This window comes from Macrobrachium rosenbergii, chromosome 36 (genome assembly GCF_040412425.1).
Source record: "Macrobrachium rosenbergii isolate ZJJX-2024 chromosome 36, ASM4041242v1, whole genome shotgun sequence".
NCBI classification, from domain to species: Eukaryota; Metazoa; Arthropoda; class Malacostraca; order Decapoda; family Palaemonidae; genus Macrobrachium; species Macrobrachium rosenbergii.
Window position 1 is genome coordinate 27,104,668 of NC_089776.1, and position 19,272 is coordinate 27,123,939.

The window sequence follows — 19,272 nt, forward strand, 5'->3', positions numbered from 1 at the left end:
TCTGGCTCATTTTATCATCAATAATTAAAAATGGTACTACTGTAATACTGTAATAATCAAAATATAATTCACTATAATTATCTGATGTTCGGATTTGAGTTATTGTTTTACAAGGCTGAAAGGCAATGGAAGTTTCCTTAAAGAGTTGGTTTCTCATTTTGATAGACAAAATGGGAGGTACATTAAATTGTAGGAGAACAACATTACACTATTCGCCAAGCATATGGTCACACATACAGACAAGCAGAATAATCTATCCCCTTGTAAAATAAAAATAAAAATAATAATATTATTATTATTACTGTACTATTATTGCCCGAACTAGAAAGCACATAAAACATATACTGCCACCAACATCAACCCCTAATTAAATATACAGTACTCTTCAACAAAGCTCAAATGGTTGTCTGGACCACAAGAAACCTTACACGCTGAAAAATTACACACCCTCCATCTAACTTCACTGGTAAAATACACACACACACACACACAAAAACTTGACTCAATGAATTCAAACAGTAACTTTCTGAGACATCTCAAGGACATGCAGTCGAGTATGATACTCCTTCCTACTTTGTCGGCAAAGGTAATACAGTACTTTGGAAAAAAGTTAAGTATACCTTAGTTTTACCAGAGCACTGAGCTGATTAACAGCTCTCCTAGGGCCGGCCCGAAGGATTAGACTTATTTCATGTGGCTAAGAACCAACTGGTTACTTAGCAACAGGACCTACTGCTTATAGTGGAATCCGAACCACATTATAGCGAGAAATGAATTTCTATCACCAGAAATAAATCCCTCTAACTCTTCATCAGCCGGCCGGAGACTTGAACTCGGGCCTAGCGAGTGCTAGTCCACAGCTCTACCAACTAGCCCCACGAAGAGCTGCAGTACTTTGGAAAACCATCATCAATAACAAGGTTTTCGAATGAGATTTATTACTTTACGGGGTCAGGCACAAAGTAACTTCTCACCAGTACTGTCTGGCTCAGGCACTTTCTGGCTAAATATCCCTCTTATCTGGATCTTTATGTATAAAATTTCTCCTTAATTTTAGGCCCATCTGCTTGTCTTCATTCTGCTGCTTCTTATCAACTATTTTTTTTAATTGCTTCCCCACATTTTTCAACAAACTTCCATACCATCTGTCATTTTTCCAGCCTCTGGTTACTATCCTTCTCTGCAACTTCTTTTGTATTATAATCTATCCTACACATTCCAGTGGCCAGAATCTTACTATCTTGATTCCATTGGCCAGAATCTTACTATCTTGTAATTAAGGCTGTTCAAAATCCCCTCCATTTTCCTTAGAGTACCCGTATCTCTGCTGTCATGATTAATACGAGCCTTCTAAGGAAATAAGAGGAACCTAACCCATTAGTATCCAGAAACAACTGAAGTTCAAAGGGACCTGTGCTTTTTTATACTGTCAACTGTAGACAAGTGTACTTGATATATAACTGCAATTGCTCAACCTTTTGAGATTATGGTGACAAAAATAGTCATTAACCATTAATCGTAAATATCCACAAAACAAAGAAATTGAATATGGTACATAAGGATGTTTTTTGTAGTCACGGAGACTGGATTTACATTCTGATTTATGGCAAACTTAGTTTTAAAAAGTGACATAAACCATTAGTCCATTTGGTGAACTTATGACACTTAAGAGTTTACATTTTTTTTAATGAGCTTCGTGGTGTATGTGGCTCAAATAGTAATGAATTTCATATGAATGGAAAGGCAATTTACTAACTTTTACAGTGTGTATACAGAAATTGGATATCTCTTTTCTCTCATTTATCATGAATTTTTTAAAAGCAATCAGTACCAAGTTTAATTCATTACAGCTGTCTTTAATGCATATCAATTTTTAAAAATATTTTTGGCTTTTCTGAACTTATAATGATAATTTTCATGATAAAATTAGTTAGCTCATATCTTCGCGCCACAGGTGCCATCAGCATACAAAATAAAAAAAAATATCGTTTGGGTAACCCGCTAGGACTGTCTCTGTAATCACCTGTTTCCAAGGTGGCACTGGAATGTTTACGTTCATCAGAATTCTTCATGACCACCCACTAAGATGTGGGGAGGCTGGGTGGGTTTCCACTTTAACAGTAGGTAAATATCCAACTACTGTACAGTAATTAATTTTAACATGAAAATTATTATTTGGGATGAATCTTACCTACTATTAAAGTTAGCTGACTACCACATAGAATGAGGCTGGTGGGTTAGTGTGGCCAGAGAAACAATGTTCAGTCAAGTGAACTACAAGCTTTTTAATGAGGGGAAAAAAGCTTCTCAACATTCCTGCCTGTGTGGTCCTTACTGGCAAGTACTGTTGCCAGACATTGGAACCACAACAGGGTGTAAGGCCCTCGTAGCGAGACTTGTCTGAGGATCCTCACAGAGAAAAAAGGACCCTATCTCATAGAGAACTAGTGACTCCTGTACCCGAGTCGAAAGCCCATAACCGACAGTTCAAAACTAAAGACAACTACCACCTTCTATATGAAGGTGCACTCCTATACACCAATGTGTACCCTCATGCTCCTAAAATTCAATAGCAGGATTTCAGATAGAAAGCAAGGTTGGGATCACTATTTTGTTCCGGTGAAAGCATCCCCGCCACAACGATAGGGGTAAAGGCTTAACACCTCATGCTAAATTTGAACATTTCGCAAATAATATGAGTCAATAACAGTTATATCTCCCCTGAAATGCATGACAACCTTCTCTAGAGAAAGGTTTTAAAGGAAATAAAGATGTGCTTATGGTACGGAAGCCATGAAGATAATTTCAAAAATATCAAAAGCTCAGGAATCAACTGTGTGTGCATTGACTTAAGTATTCTTGGACATTGGAGCATTTGGTCTCCTAATACCACAGATAAATACTTAACTCCTCCTCTTAAAGGTTTTCATCTGTCCAGTCCAGATAAACACTTAGTAGTTCCAACTGGATATATGACAACTACTTCCTCCTTGCCTACCAAAACAATTAGATTAAGCACTGTCACAAATCTGGGAAGGACTTTTCTCTAAACAATGAAAGAAAAGAGAGAGGTTGCCACTAGAACAGTGCCCACATACAAGAAAGGGCTTGAAGCTCACTAATATAAACCCTAAGAGTTCTAACTGGTCACTGCCTACCAAAGCAGTTAAATTAGGCACCGTCACAAATCTGAGAAAGGCTTTCACTTCTAGTATATTTTTTTTCTTCTAAACAATGAAAGAAAAGAGAGAGGTTGCCATTAGAACAAAGCCCACATACAAGAAAGGAGTTGAAGCTCACTAACACACTTTGCCACAGCAAGAGTTAAAAGAATGGTGCCTTCAAAGTTCTTAAGTGATGCCTTACCAAAAGGCTCAAACTGAGGTTATGTTAAAATCTGGAGGACTACGTCTAAATTTCATCGTAAACCATAATAGGAAGACTGATATTTCCAGCAAAAAAGATAGAAAACCTCTTCAAACTTTAAATCGTGAGCAAAATTCCAGTCAGCATGATGCAGAACTGAATGCAATGTAAAGCGGTAACTTTGATCGTAGTGACAGAAAACTGCTTTGTGTACCAGAGATAATGGCAGGACTTAAATTAGGCTATCTAGTGAACTGGTGTGGATATCACTCTGGACAAGAACCAAGATCAATAAACTGACCACTGTTATTGATACATAAGTCGAACAGTAGAGGGCCTTCTAGACTTAAGGATTGCTAGAAATGCCTTTAGCTCGTAACAGACAATGACAATCACCACGCGGTCAGATGAAGCATGTGGAAGTTTGATGGAATCTTCTCAAATTAAACTATATGAAAAGGTCTTTCCTGAATGGAAGATGATGAGAAACATCTACCACCAGGAAAGGAAGTTAGGGGAACCATTCCCTTTGGGGCTACCAACGAGCTATCAAAATCATCCATGTGTTCTGCAAAGCTCATAACTTTTTGAGTCTTTCCTTAAAATACAGCAAACAGAGGAAAAGCATAAAGGTCTAGAGCATGCCGGAGGATTCTGATATGCAGGGCAGTAAACTGGGAGAGTGGTGTTTTGGGCAGTTGTGAACAGATTGGTGTCTGGGTCTCCCCAGAGGTTCCACAACTTCTGGCAAACCTGAGGAAAGAGGAGACTATCTGACTGAAGACCTTGCCCTTTCAGATGAGTTGGTCTTCAATAACAATGTTTTTCCCTAAAACAAAACAAGGTAAAGGAATGAGGTTGGTGGGCTCTGCCCAAAAAAGTTAGTTTCTTTGCTAGCCTGAACAAATCTCTTGTCATCTTAGGTAAGAATCGAGAAGTTGAACTGTCGGAAAAGACTGCAATTGTAATGTCTCTGACTAGATGTCCTGTTTGCATAAGACAATTCCAAACTGCCAAAAGTTGTAGGTTGTTTACCTTCCAACTCCCCGAGCATCAAATGTTTCTCAGAATGACCCCCAATCCAAGAACCATGTGATGTCAGGGAGTTGGAAGGTAAACAACCTACAACTTTTGGCAGTTTGGAATGGTTTACACAAGCAGAACATCTAGTCAAAGACAATATGATCGCAGTCTTTTCTGACAATTTAACCTCTAAATTCTAACGTAAGACAACAAGAGATTTGTTCAGGCTAGCAAAAAACTTCCTTCTTTGGACAGAGCCCAGCAACATCATTCCTTTACCTCGTTTTGTCCTGGGGAAAAACATTGTTACTGAAGACCAACTCCTGCTTGCACACACAGGTCAATCTCCAGAGAGGAGAGGAAGAGATTACAGGGTCTGTCTGTGCCCGGGCAGCGCCTCTTGACACACAGCTTCCTCTTCTTTGGCTCAGAGATAGGTCGTGGGTTTGCATAATCACAATAGCAACACATAACTACTCTCATATAAACATAAGTATACACAAATATTTTACAAACAAAAACAAAGTTAAGTCAAACAGTCCTGTTGGGCAGAGGAGATGTCTACATCTGATGACAGCTGAAAGCAAAGTGGATGCTTACTGACTGGGTGGGTGGGGGTCCCACCCCTAACGTCGGTAGTTAACTACCTTGTTTAAAAGTTAAACAGCCGTTCCCAGCTCACACTGCAAGTAACATCCATGTGTAAAGACCGAAGGTTTGTATTCGTGTAGGAACAACCAAACAATAAGCAACGTGTATGTTTCCTTTGAAAAAGCCTACTCAAAACACCATCTTCTACATAGGATCGAACTGTAAAATATTAGCAATACTGATACTTCAATTCCTTGCTAACACAGAAATCAATATCAGAATGATGGTTGTTTTGGGGCATGTGAAATGTCAAACATTTACCAATAAAGGTATGATCCTTGCATCATCTTCAGAGTCTACTTTTGCAACTTTCTGGAAGTTCAGCAAGTTCAAAAGATGACAGCCGTTTGGCACAAGCACAGTTCATGTGCTCTTGTGTTAGAGTGTTTTAATTTTAATATGTAATTAACAACTATTTTTTTTACCAACTATAACCATATAAACTCTTATAATGTGGTGATAGATTTCTGTTTCCTAATAGTAGCAGTTATGACTAGGAATTGACGGATGGTCTTGTCAATTTTTCAAAAGTTGTATTTCAAGTGATTTTTCACATTCACAATTGATCCCCGATCTCCTTTCCCTGCCAAGAGTAACTAGATTTCCTGAACAACAGCACCAATATGCAGTAAATATGCCTCGCTGTCCAGCTTCTCTATTCCAGAGGTCCTTTATTCCTCACACTGTTGGACTGCAGACAGTTTCCCTGAGGATGTCGTGCAATTGGAAACTCAGAAGTTCAAGCAAAGACGTAATGCATTACTACCCTAATACAATTCTCCTTGCATTTTAATAATTTACTTACATGTTTATCAATTTATTAATTTGCAAGTCAATTTTTTCTTTTTTAATAAGATCTTTCTGTATACCGTATTCTTTGGAAGCTTGGATTCCAAGTCAATGGCCCTGAGGGCTTGTTCCATATGAAAAGGGTTCATCTTTGCAATAACAATAACAATAATAATAATAAATAATAATAATAATAATAATAATATGCTAAAGTGCTCAGATATTTTCTGGCTTCAGCAATTTTTAATGAGTCAGTTTACTTTGGCTGTCTTGTCTGTAGGAATTACTGATAAAGACCAATATATATTTTATATATTATGGATGCTAAATATCTTTCTTCATCTGAAGTAGGCTGAAACCCTCTCATCCTCTTAACGTATTCTGCCTGAATTTGCTAATTATGTGCATACTGGAAAAGGAATATGGGCTTTCCAGTTACATAACTCCCTACCTTAAAGTACAGAGCCTAATGCTATGCACTATGTTAAGTATACCTTAGTTTTACCAGACCACTGAGCTGATTAACAGCTCTGCTAGGGCTGGCCCGAAGGATTAGACTTATTTTACGTGGCTAAGAACCAACTGGTTACTTAGCAACGGGACCTGCAGCTTATTGTGGAATCCGAACCACATTATAGCAAGAAATGAATTTGATTAGGGGGAATGGGGGGCCCTTACCAGTCAAGACCTTGTCTGCAAGGTTAGCTTCAGATGAGTTTCTGAATGTCCCTTCAATTATTGGAATGGAATAAAAAAAATTTAGGCCTAGGGCCAAGTGCTGGGGCCTATGAGGTCAATCATTACTTGAAGGGGAATTGAGAATATAGAAAGTTTTAAAGTTGTAACAGGAGAAAAAACCTTGCAACTGCACTATGAAACAAGTGTTAGGAGAGGCTGGGAAGTAAGATGAGAGAGAGAGCATGAATGGGGCTGGAACTATGGGCTGAATGGATGCTACAAAGAACCTTAATTACTGCCTACAGTGCACCCCATGCACTACCCCCTGTACGGAGACTTCAAAATAATCTTTACCACTAATTTTCAGGATAAAGGGCCTTACAGTCAGTTAGGTTAAAGCAACCTATGTTACTTAAGGAGCAAAGCCCAAGTCAGACAGGGTAACGTTGGATAAATCCTACTACCTGTCCTTGAGCCATCTTAAAAATAATCTTAAAAATAACTTATAATTTGCTTAGTACTTAATAACAATTAACATAAATGAACCATGTTGGCTATTTCTCCGACTGTTTATATTGAGATTTATGCAATTTAGACGACGTCTGTTTGTGCCCCTCAAAAAATACCCGGGTAGTTTGTCTACCCAAGGGACGCATTAACAACGACTGTCGTAGGAAATATGTTTAACGTCAGACTTAGTAATAAATCAACGTCTTTCGAAATATCACCCTACGGCCATGAGTAAGGAATACAAAGGTGAAGCTTCCATAGGCCTAATACGATACGCCTATCAAAGGGACTAAGTCAGGTTAGACGAAAGAACAAGGCCCCGTCAAGCCAGTTATTCCAATAAACCCCATTCTTTGCCCTAGGTTGTGCCCCTGCAGTCACGGATGCTAACACGTCGACCTAACACTCCTACTAAGAGTGCTCTGGCCTTCAAGCATCGACTAGAGTGAGCTTGTCTGGGATAAACACCTTTATTATACAGTCTCGTCATAACACGCTTCGGTTGCAGCAGCGTGAGGCCATTTCCGACGAGAGGGTTTCTTGCCACTGCAGATTCATGTCCAACCAAGCGCCCAACGGCGAAAAACCCGCCTGAGAAATCTCCTGACGAAGGAAGGACGCGGCCAGAACAACAGCAGGAGTGCGCCTGCAGTCTCGAGAGAGACACGCCACTCGACGACAAAAGTCTCGCTCTCCGCTGCTCAAATACGGGTGGAATATACGTTACCGTCATTTCGCCCACATCTCCGTCCTTTGCTCGACAATGATACCTGCGTCCAACTAACCTAGAAATTGTAACACATCAAGAAGAGTCACTTTCAGTAAGAGAACTTTTTGGCGGCCATAACACAAGCCTTCAATACACAAGATGATTTCCACGTTCTGATTGGTCAATAATCCTGACGTCATTGGCCGCCATATATAAACATCACATGGGTCTCTCGTGGGCAACTAAGAGCAACAGCGATGTTCGTGTGTCTGAAACCTGTCAAATTTCCAGTGTTATCTTGACTTTGACGTCCGGTTGTCCTCATAAGCTTTTTTTAATGTGGTTAAAACGTAAATATAATACAGCAGTTAAATCAAAACAATTTAATGCACATGCATGACCAAGGAAATTTTGTTCATAATGAGCAAAACTCTTTTGTCAAGCACTCTTTTTCCAGTCTATTTCCTTAGTTATTTTTAAAAGACATTGACCTGAATTTATTACATTTGAAAATGCCAGTTCTCTCGGTTAGCTTATTACATATTCTTAACAATTTGTTCTGCTATGTCATTGTTTTTCTGTGTTAGTTTCTTCGCAGACACAAGATTTTCTGCGCTTTTCTTTCTTGTGAAATCTTATAAAATAATCTGGCTATATCTTATTCTATAACTTTATGCTCATAAGTGTAACTGATCTTGATGTGGAAGGTCATTGAATATTTTGGTGTCATACAATTTATTATTTTTTCTTGGTTGGGATAACCATTCGCAAGGTCTAGACTGAGCGTATAGACCTTGACCATTCGTCTCAGACCTTGTACCCTACTGCAGCATCTGAATGTCACAGTCGTCTTCAATCTCTGAGTTAGGATTCTTTTGCATGAATACATTCAAGTATAGTTTCTTCTGTGTTTTTTGTCTTTTTATTTTGATCTTTATATATGCATCTTCAATTCTTGTTCATGATCCTTAGAACCCTTTTGAAAGGAAAGCGGCAGCCAGTACAGATTAAAGTGTAATTTAGTGTCATCTCCAAGGTATTTTCATTATTATTATTGTAAAATTAAGCTGTTTCCTCTGACGGGAGTGTCTGACTTCAGAGGAAACACAACACAATAGGCACTGCCATATTCAGGCTTCATCTGCTGAATTGTCAATGAGCCCCTGTGCAGAAAACTTCCACTTCCACAATATCAGTCACTTTAAAACCTACACAGAAAGCTCAGCAGCACCACACCAAATACCTCTTCAAACACTGATTTCTGTCACGTACATACTCTTGCAGTTTTTGGATGTTAAGGCCCTTCTTCTAAAATACCTCATTCTCCCATCTATCCAGCATTTTCTAGGTCCTCCCCTCCTCCCTCCTAACACATCTAATGCACATTCTTTCTTACTAACCTATCATCTGCCATTCTTTCCACATGACAAGTCCATGTTAGGCTACTCTAATCTACCTTTCAACTCCCACCTGCAGTAGATTTTGCACCACCTCTTCTACGTTTCTCACATTTCTCACTCTTTCAGAAATTCTCATACATCTCTTATTTTACGGAAACAATTCGTCTCGGCAACTTCAGCTCTCGTTCTTTCATTCGCATATAACATCCACTCCACCCATCCATAATGGCGATTATATTAAAAGAAATCCCTTCATACTTTCCCATCTTGGGTTTTCGTACTACAGAGCTTTTCCCAGTCTTTTGAAAGAACCTCACCTCTCTCGGGAATAATTTATATCTCTCTTTATAAAAACGTAGATTTTATGGGGAAATTACTAGATTTACATATATATGTATCTTCCAAATTGTGAAGAAAGTAATTTTGATGTAACCTCTCTATTTACTAAAGTATCTGTTGATAACGTTACAATATTTGGTGGAAATCTGGGAAGAATTGAATACACGTTATCTAACTCAACAATTTTCGTATTATGCGTGTAATAATGGGCAAAATTAAATTTTAATTAATTTTTTGAAGACGAAAATTTGGAAATGCCATGTGGGGTCTTGTCACTTTTATTAACCACTCTCTGTATAGGTTTTTTTCTGCAAATATACCTGACCATGTTTTTAGGACAGGTATTTTGATACCTTGTGTGTTTGGCAGGTATCAGCGAATAAAAGACATTAAGTATACCTTAGTTTAACCAGACCACTGAGCTGATCAACAGCTCTCCTAGGGCTGGCCCGAAGAATTAGACTTATTTTACGTGGCTAAGAACCTATTGGTTACCTAGCAATGGGACCTACAGCTTATTGTGGAATCCGAACCATATTATACCGAGAAATTAATTTCTATCACCAGAATTAAATTCCTCTAATTCTGCATTGGCCGGTCGGAGACTCGAACTCTGGCCTAGCAGAGTGCTAGCCGAGAACTCTACCGACTCTCCCAGCGAGGAACTAATAAAAGACATTAAAACCTTTGGTGCCATCCATCGATTTTACAATAGAAGAGGAGCAGGACACCTCTTTGCCATTTTCACATGAATTTTTCTTCAGGACTCAAAATATTTTAAGATGTCTCTTTCAGGAATGAGATTACTGTATTCCCTTGCGGTCTGTACATTTTATTCCACCATGCTAGCAATGTAAAGTTATGCTTTTGCATGCTTTTAGAGTTTGCAGCTAGGGATATTTAGATAATGAATGAATAAAAACAAAGGAAATAGACCAAACCTTTAAATATCTAGAATTTTTAACCGATGCAGCTTTAAAGTAGGCTCGAAAAACTCTACTGAAATGTGCTGATTCATCTGAGCTCTGCTTTCACGTAAATAATGTTTTAGTTCTACTTTTCGTAGTAACATTACACCTTTAATTAAGCTTCTTAGGACATACGGCATGTCACTTGTGTTTAAGTGATGATTCCGTAAGATCTGAAGGAATTCGCGTTGCTCTAAGACCGGCTGTGTATGCGAGATTTCGTGTGTTGGTTGCTAAAATCCTCTGTGGGACAGAGCGGAAGATCATGTCAGCTTAAAACAACATGACTGCCGTGTACGAACAGGAAATATGTCTAATACTGTATTTGTTCGTAAGACTCATTTCGAGCTCGCTACAGGATGAAAAGTTGGAACAGAAGTTAATGTTTCGTAGCGCTAATTAAGCTTAACATTATCGAATATAGCACAGTTAGGAAAAATCGTCACAATGTTTTAGATTTTAGTAATGTCCATCAATTTATGACTATTATTTTTTATTAAAATATTGAGCAACAAATAACATATGAATGTTTAATTCTTCAGAAAGCACATTTCCCTTTTCAGGTCTTGAGCTGAAATCTTGTAGGTTTGGTACATGGGAGACTGACTTCACACACTTTGGTATGAAGATGGTTGAATGCATAAAGTCACTGTCAAAGTCAGAGAAACATGGATTGGGTGAGTCACAAGCAAGAATGGAACCACCAGACCTTTGGAGGTGCTACTCTGGATTGTTATCGACGCGTCATCTACTCCGAGGTGCTAGTACTAAACACCGTATGGTAAATGTAAAGAAGACGGCCGCGCGAAGATATCGTTTATTAATATAATTTGTCGACTGCATAATACAGAAATGGATGTATATAATACTTTGATCCCCGAGGGACTAGTACTAAACACGGCGTCCCAAGGAGATTCCGCCATGTTTAGTACTAGCCAGTGGCATTGCCAGGATTTTTGATTGGAGGGGACCAAACAGCCAAGACATATTGAATACTGAAGAAATTTTTGATGACATATATATATATATATATATATATATATATATATATATATATATATATATATATATATCCTATATATATATATATAGCTCATCCTTTTCCCACTCATTTGGGGAACTTCTACTGTCCTGGTCTTTAATCTTTATTGGAAACGTCTGTGTGAGTGTGTGTGTGTGTGTGTGTGTGTGTGTGTGTGTGTGTTAGAAGAGGAGCTGAATGAATGCATGCAAACGCAAAAATTGTTGCCATATTTTTTCCTGAAAAAAATATCGACAATCTTCAAAAACTGCTTATAATTTTATTGTAATCATTACAACTATTTAATGTCAACTGGGGTGACCGTGGCCCCCAACCCCCGGCTTATCGGCTACGCCACTACCAGCGCCCGGAGTAGGTGAGGGGTAGATAATAAGCAAAAGTACCATCCCTCTGGAATAATAGCCACGCGTTCTACACTGAACTACTGAACAAGCTCCCACTGTATGACTAAGAGGCAGAGGCAAGAATCCTGGTCAGGGTAGGTACACTTATCGCCATATTATGTGACTCTCTTCGATTGTAAGCCATTCCTGAGGCATTATTGATTTGATGGTAATTGGGTTTGTGTTGCTTTATATTTGAAGGTTCAAAATGTCATGGCACAAGCAATGAAACAGTATCACACATACACCTACATGCATGCATGTATATATGTATATATATATATATATATATATATATATATATAAATTTTATATATATACAGTATATATATATATATATATATATAAATTATATATATATATATATATATATATATATATATATATATATATATATATATATATATATATATATATATATATATATTAGTTGAACAACCTGGCGCTGACTGGAAGAACCTTGAAGAACTCAGAAAAATGTTCCTGCACCCACTTTGAATTGTTTTGTCATGTAAAGTATGTGTACTGTCATTGAAAATAATTTTGTTTCCCGTGATTAATAATTCTGTCTTGAATTCATTACTTTAAATAAACATGATATATACATATATATGTAAATCTGGGAACTTATCTGATTAAAATGGTGAGAGAGAGAGAGAGAGAGAGAGAGAGAGAGAGAGAGAGAGAGAGAGAGAGAGAGAGAGAGAGAGAGAGAATGTTTGACTTGCAGTGGCAAATATTCTCGGGTTTTTTCTAGTATGACCTCATGTTTTAACCCCATCCATAAAGGGAATTTATAAATGAGAGAGAGAGAGAGAGAGAGAGAGAGAGAGAGAGAGAGAGAGAGAGAGAGAGAGAGAGAGATTGCAAGCATGAATTTGCTTGCAACAGTTAAAAACCTTATAGATAAATTCCGCTCCAGATTGTTTGAGTGATGCCTTCAGAGAGAGAGAGAGAGAGTTTGGTGGAGGTGATTGTGCGATGGTGAAGTTGGTGTGCATGGTTGTGGTGTTGCTAAACTACCCAATAATTAATTTCAGACTTCATTTAAACTGACTTTATAATGAAATACGTCACCGTACAGTCACGAAGCAGTCGCTATAGCGAATTCCAAAGGTAGAAACGAAAAAGAAACGAACGAATTAATGAGGAAATTCACATTTGACTGAATAAAAAAAAGGAAATACTATATATGTTGCATGTCGGGCTTACCCAGCAGCTGCTATGCATGCATGGATGGGGAAGTCTTTCTTGGCTGCGGAAAGCGAATCTTTACATATGAAAATTATTGATATAGTTTTTCAGTGTTGATGTTATTGAGGTAAATAACAATTATCTTAATGATTATCATAAATTATGATTAAAATTCATGTAAATTCTGATAAAAAATGTATGTTATAGGGGATTTATTGTTGCAGGTTAATCATATGTCTGACAATGCCTGGAAGAAAACCTGGATTGCTCAGGTGAAAAATTATCATTAACCCACAAAGCATGCAAAGTTTGTCTGTGTTTTATGTCTGTCAGGGGGGTAGGGGTTTGATTTTGAGATATAACCTTCCTGGGGTCACACAGGGGCCACGTGCCAAATTTTGTTTGCTTCTGTCAAGTGGTTGAGATTTCTATGGCGTCCAGATATACAAACATTCACTATGTTGCATGTCAGGCTTAGCCAGCAGCTACTGCTCATGCGAGGGTGGGGAAGTCATTCTTGGCTGAGGAAAGCAAATCTCTATTTATAGAAATTATCAACATAGATTTTCAATGTTGATTTTATTGAGGTTATTAACAATTATATTAATAAAATTATCATAAATTATGATTAAAATTCACATAAATTCTGATAAAAAAATTTATGTTATAGGGGATTTATTGTTGCAGGTTAATCATATGTCTGACAATGTCTAGAAGAAAACTTGGATTGCTCGAGCAAAAAATTACTATTAACTCATTAACCCATTAACGGAATTGATAAAAACGAAAATTTCATTCAGTTTGTCTGTGTTTGATGTCTACCACGGGGGTAGGGGTTTGATTTTGAGATATAACCTTTCTGGGGTCACACAGGGGCCGCATGCCAGATTTTGTCTGCATCTGTCAAGCGGTTTGGATTTTTATAGCATCCAAACATACAAACAATCACTTTTATATACATACATGCATATATATATATACATATGTATGTATGTATGTATGCATATATGATTATATGTATATGTGTATATATATACATATATATACTGTATATATATATGTATGTATGTATGCAAATTATTCGCTGTTTTTCTTCTATAGTATATACTTACTCAACCTTACTTAAATTACTTGCTTAACCTCTTATAATTTTCACTGGTCTATCCCTTCTTAACATGTAATATATATATATATATATATATATATATATATATATATATATATATATATATATATATATATATATATATATATATATATATATATATATATATATCAAGGATAAGTGAAACAAGTAGCATGAATCCTGACAGGTATTGTCATATTTATTCAGAAATCATCAAGAGGACCAATACATAGAAACGGATATTTACATCACATACTAACATTGGGAAGGTAAAAACAAACATATAAATGTCTGAAAATAATAATACCAGTCAAGAAGAAGACGAGGAACCCTAACCACCTTTATGACCGAGGGTAAGTGCGCCATTAATCACTTAACCTCCGGATTCACCTCTGTATTATTTCTCAGTGTCACGAGGGCCAAGAAAACGACTCTTCATAACACCTATAATTGTTATATATCTTTCTTTTGATGTATATGGATCAAGTTTTTACATTCCTGTGCTGCTATTCATATCCTTAACAAATTTTCTTTCGTATAAATGGATTCTTTTATATTTCTTTCCAACTTAATAAAGCATACCAGATTTTTAGTACCTGCCCAGTTGATAGCGTGATTGTTTACAGTTACACGAATGAAAATTGCCCTTTTATCCTCTGCATATCTAATACTTTTTTAACGCTATTCTGTTTTCTTTTCCAGTGTTTCCTATTTGGCTCATATAAAAATTTTTAGCTGACTTACTTGTAATTTGGTCTTCACATCACTTGGAATTGCCATGAGGGTCCTCTGTAAGGGATTTGTTTCATTGCACAGTATTATTGCTCTTCAGGCCACATTCTTCTTCTTCGTTTAACGTGCTTTTTCCCATTTTTTATATGGGGTAAGCACGATGCCTTCTTTTGAAGGACTTTGTTAATTAAATATAAAGTTTTTTTAAATAAATGGGAAATTGTTAAATTTATTAATATATATCCTTTCAAGTAGGTTTTTTTTTTTTATAAATTTTTCTGCTGTTATATCCACAAGTTGTCTTGTTTGCTGCTCTCATTGCGACGTCTAATACAATATTAGGATATAGCGTCTCTTGACGGTATTCCTGATTACATCTGTTTCATCACTATGTTCAGGGCTACGCAGATCACGTGCAATGCTATGAAAACGATGGATATAAATTCTGAATACTCTTGCTGTGGCCAGATCAAAACTGCACATAGGTCAAAATGTCTGTAAGTTCTTCTGTATATACAATATATAAACCAAGTATTACTTTTATTTAGTGTATACAACACACCTACCAATATTTCTGCTGATGAACATGAACTGCTGAACTTTTTGAGTGTTATCAGTAGCCTCTCTCACGATTTTTCGGGCCAGCCATATAACTAATGCAGTTAAAGTTTACTTATGCTCAGAGGGAGGGCCCAAGCAGCCAAGGAACAGGGCCTGTCCGCCAGGCAGGGACCCCCTGGCTCCCATTGCAAAGGCATCCACCGAGGATCCCAAGGAGAAGGTAGTCCTGGAGGAGGGCCACCTGATTAGATAAATGTACCTGTCCTCCTTTTATTAGAGACAGTTTTAGAGAAAGCCCCAGACGGGCAAAGACTCCTACGATCTCCAAAGGAGAGCTGCCTCTGAGGATGGTCTCCATCTGGGGAAGTGCCACTAGGATACCCTGGGAAAGGTGGCCTAGTGGGAAATCCTCCTAACTGGGCTTGGGGTCCTTGGAACCCACTGGAAAAGGCATTCCTAAGGATAACGACTCTTTTGGAAGAATTCATGGCCTAGCGAAAGAGGCCTTTACTTCTCCAGGGGAAGGCAGCACTAGATGATGATCTCTGGGCCAGGCAGTTGCCTATGTTCCACCCTAAAAAAGGCGGCCCTAGAAAAGTGCTTCCCTCTTGGAATGGAATCCGTAATAAGGACCTCTCAGTTAAGCAGGGAGCCCTCAGCCTCCCCCAGAAGGAAACCCTGGAAAAAAGGCTTCCCACTTGTGTGGTAGCCTCTAGTATTTCCCAAAAAATGCAGCCCTGGAGGAGGGTCTCCCAGCCAGGAGAGGATCCTTGGATTCTCGCATGAAGTTAGCCCCTGGGGAGGTACTCCATCTGCGGATATACCCCTGGAAAGATCCTTGGAAAGGCAGCCCAGCAGCAAATCTTCCAGCTGGGCATGGGGCCCTGGGGTCCAACAAGGAAGACACACAGGTGGAGGGGGGGCCGGTTACAGGGTGGATGAGGCACCTGGCCTCTTCATTAAAAGGCAGCCCTGGAGAAGGTCCTTCCTTTTAAACATATTTTTATGTCCTTAGGTAATAATATATATATATATATATATATATATATATATATATATATATATATATATATATATATATATATATATATATATATATATATATTATATATAATTTATATATTTACTGTATGTTTCTTTGCTGCTTGGCTGTTAATTATTGTCTTCTTGGTCCAATCATAAATGAACAATAATATTTATTCGCAGTGCAGTTTATTGAGTCAGATATCTGGAAAGTAGAGATGGGGTATTTTTACTGAGTGTTTGTGTATAAAATGAAAAAAATAGCCAAACTGCACGAAACAACTGGGGTTAGTTGAAATGGTGCGTCAGACAAGGTATGCTGATGTTTAGATTAGAAACACCAAGGTTCACTTTAGCCCCGTCCAGTCAGCAGCCAGGGTTGGAAACTATAGTATTTTGATGGTTATTTTAATAACGCCTCATACTACAGGTTGGCTGATAGTTCTCTTCTTTAACATATAAAACCCAGGGATGAAGAGGTGTCCGAGTTTCCTATTGTAGTTGAAGCTTTGGTGACCGCTACTGATAGTTCCCTTGCGAGACAGTCAGACAGATGTCATTCATTTTCCTACAGGATAGTAAATGGTACTTCTCATGAAGAGCCTTACACAGCATTCCTGATCTGCAGAGCCCACTTATAATACAAATAGAAACAGGCACTAGGACATTCACTGAAATAATGAACAGCCCTGGAGGTATAACACACCCTTGTCACAGACTCACTTTTGCACCAAACCAGCCACTCTCCTTTTTATAAAGTCGAACATTTTTGCTTGTACCACCAAAACTTTTCATATCTCTCATCAAGTCATCTTTTACACCATACAGCCATAACACTGCCTCTATTAATTTTTCATATTCAAACTTGTCACGGAGCTATTGCATAAAAAGGTCATAATTGTAACTGCAAACATATATAAGGACTACAAAACAAAAATTGACTCAGGGGAAGTTATAGAACGAGAAATGCAAGTTATCAGAGGAATTAAACCAGGATACACAGGATTACATCACTGTTTAAGCTGATGACTCTTTACTAATAAAAAGAATAGAAGAGGAAAGAAAAAAATTAAAAATGAATTAGTAAAATATAATCAAAATATTATCTACTGATAATGCGTTGATGAGTGCAGAAAGTGCAGAGATTGCTGAACATAAATACACACCTCTCACTAGAAGCAAGGGAAAGTGTAACATTTTAATACATGATTCGAAAGACAAACCAGAACTTTTAAGTAAAATGAATCAGGGTATTGGAAAATGTAAGTTATTTAGGAATTAAACTGGATACTCAAAGGAATATATTAAAAAACGCAAAGAGAGAGAGAGAGAGAGAGAGAGAGAGAGAGAGAGAGAGAGAGAGAGAGAGAGAGAGAGAGAGTGTATGAAAAACAAGAAAATTTTCAAAGCTAGTAAGACTAACAAACTTATTCTTATAGAGAAGAGCTGCAACTAAAAAAAAAAGTAAGAAAAGCTCTTTGAAAGGCTAATGAAGTTCCTTCCATTCAGTACGGTAATAATGTAATAAATCTGAAAGAATCTGAAATCGAAAAGTAGCAAACAGGAGCGATAGGAGCATCTTCTATGAAGGCAAGGGTAGTAAATGGGAAGCTGCAGCATATAAGATACTCTCCTCGCTGCTGGGAGAAAGGGAGCTGGTGATTTGGTACGATACATGTACATGCACTACCGGGGTCTAAGCGATGTCAGGCAGGGCAGCCGATCGGGACTACGGTCTACCCCAAAGCCAAATCAAAGTCCTTCAGAAAGAAGGCATCGTGCTTACCCCATACAAAAAAATGGGAAAAAGCACGTTAAAAGAAGAAGAAGAAGAAGAAGAAGAAGAAGAAGAAGAAGAAGAAGAAGAAGAAGAAGAAGAAGAAGAAGAAGAAGAAGAGGCATGGATATACAAAACAAGTGGGGGAATGAAGGAAACCTGTATTAAAGTATCTGTATATACAGTACAAGGGATAAACCTAAATGCAAGACAAATGAAGGAAATGACAAAGATAGCAATTAAATCCAATATTAGGGACTGAGATAACAGCAAGCTAAAAGAAGAATAAGAACATCAAGTGAGTTGAGAAATTAAAGAAAAAGAAATATACGGTATAACAGTTTTATATAAAAATTTTTATGGGGAGAAGTAAGATATTACAATTGAATACCATAAACAGATATGCGGGGAATTTCAACTGGAATTTCTGTGACAATTTAGAAGACAATCCAATTTTATCTTTATTTTGCCTGGAATACGGAAAAGATAAAATAGTTGAACTGTAACAATCATATGAAATAAATAAAATAATTGGAAGGTCCTTAACCGGTGAAAGTAATATTGAAAAGACAAGTAAACGATGCGCCTAAGTTTCTTCGGCGCAATAGAGTTTTCTGTACAAGCGTATAATGCTGTATGAAACTCTCAGCCACGGCCCATGAAACTTTAAGCCGCAGCCTATGAAACTTTCAGCCACGGCCCAGTGGTGGCCTGCGTTGTTGGCACCTATAGCAGTGCCAGACGCACGATATGGATAATTTTAACCTTAAATAAAAGCAAAACTACTGAGGCTTGAGGGCTGCAATTTGTTATATTTGATGATTGGAGGATGGATGATCAACATACCAATTTGTGGCCTTCTAGCCTCACTAGTTTTTAAGATCTGAGGACAGTTAGAAAAAGTGCCGACGAACAGACAAATAGCCACCTCATTAGTTTTCTTTTACAGAAAACTAGAAGAAAGTTCATATCATATGCGGAGAAAAAGAAAAAAGAAAATC

At 37.6% G+C, this 19,272-nt stretch overlaps 1 protein-coding gene across 11 annotated transcripts in view; it reads right to left on the reverse strand.

Moving 5' to 3' along the window:
* The window catches only part of woc (without children), an 88,422-nt gene extending 80,434 nt beyond the window's left edge, over window positions 1-7,988 (reverse strand). For 5 of the 11 annotated variants that reach the window (XR_010849218.1, XM_067081068.1, XM_067081065.1 and 2 more), the window contains exon 1: window positions 7,803-7,918. Coding sequence is in view for 2 of the 11 variants with exons in the window: in XM_067081067.1 (XP_066937168.1) it covers window positions 7,803-7,926 (124 nt within the window). In the remaining 9 variants the exon portion in view is untranslated. Of the gene's footprint in view, window positions 1-7,744 lie in introns of all 11 variants that reach the window. The other 6 variants (XM_067081067.1, XM_067081076.1, XM_067081070.1 and 3 more) reach the window with 5 other exon arrangements.
* Window positions 7,989-19,272: the final 11,284 nt, after the last annotated feature.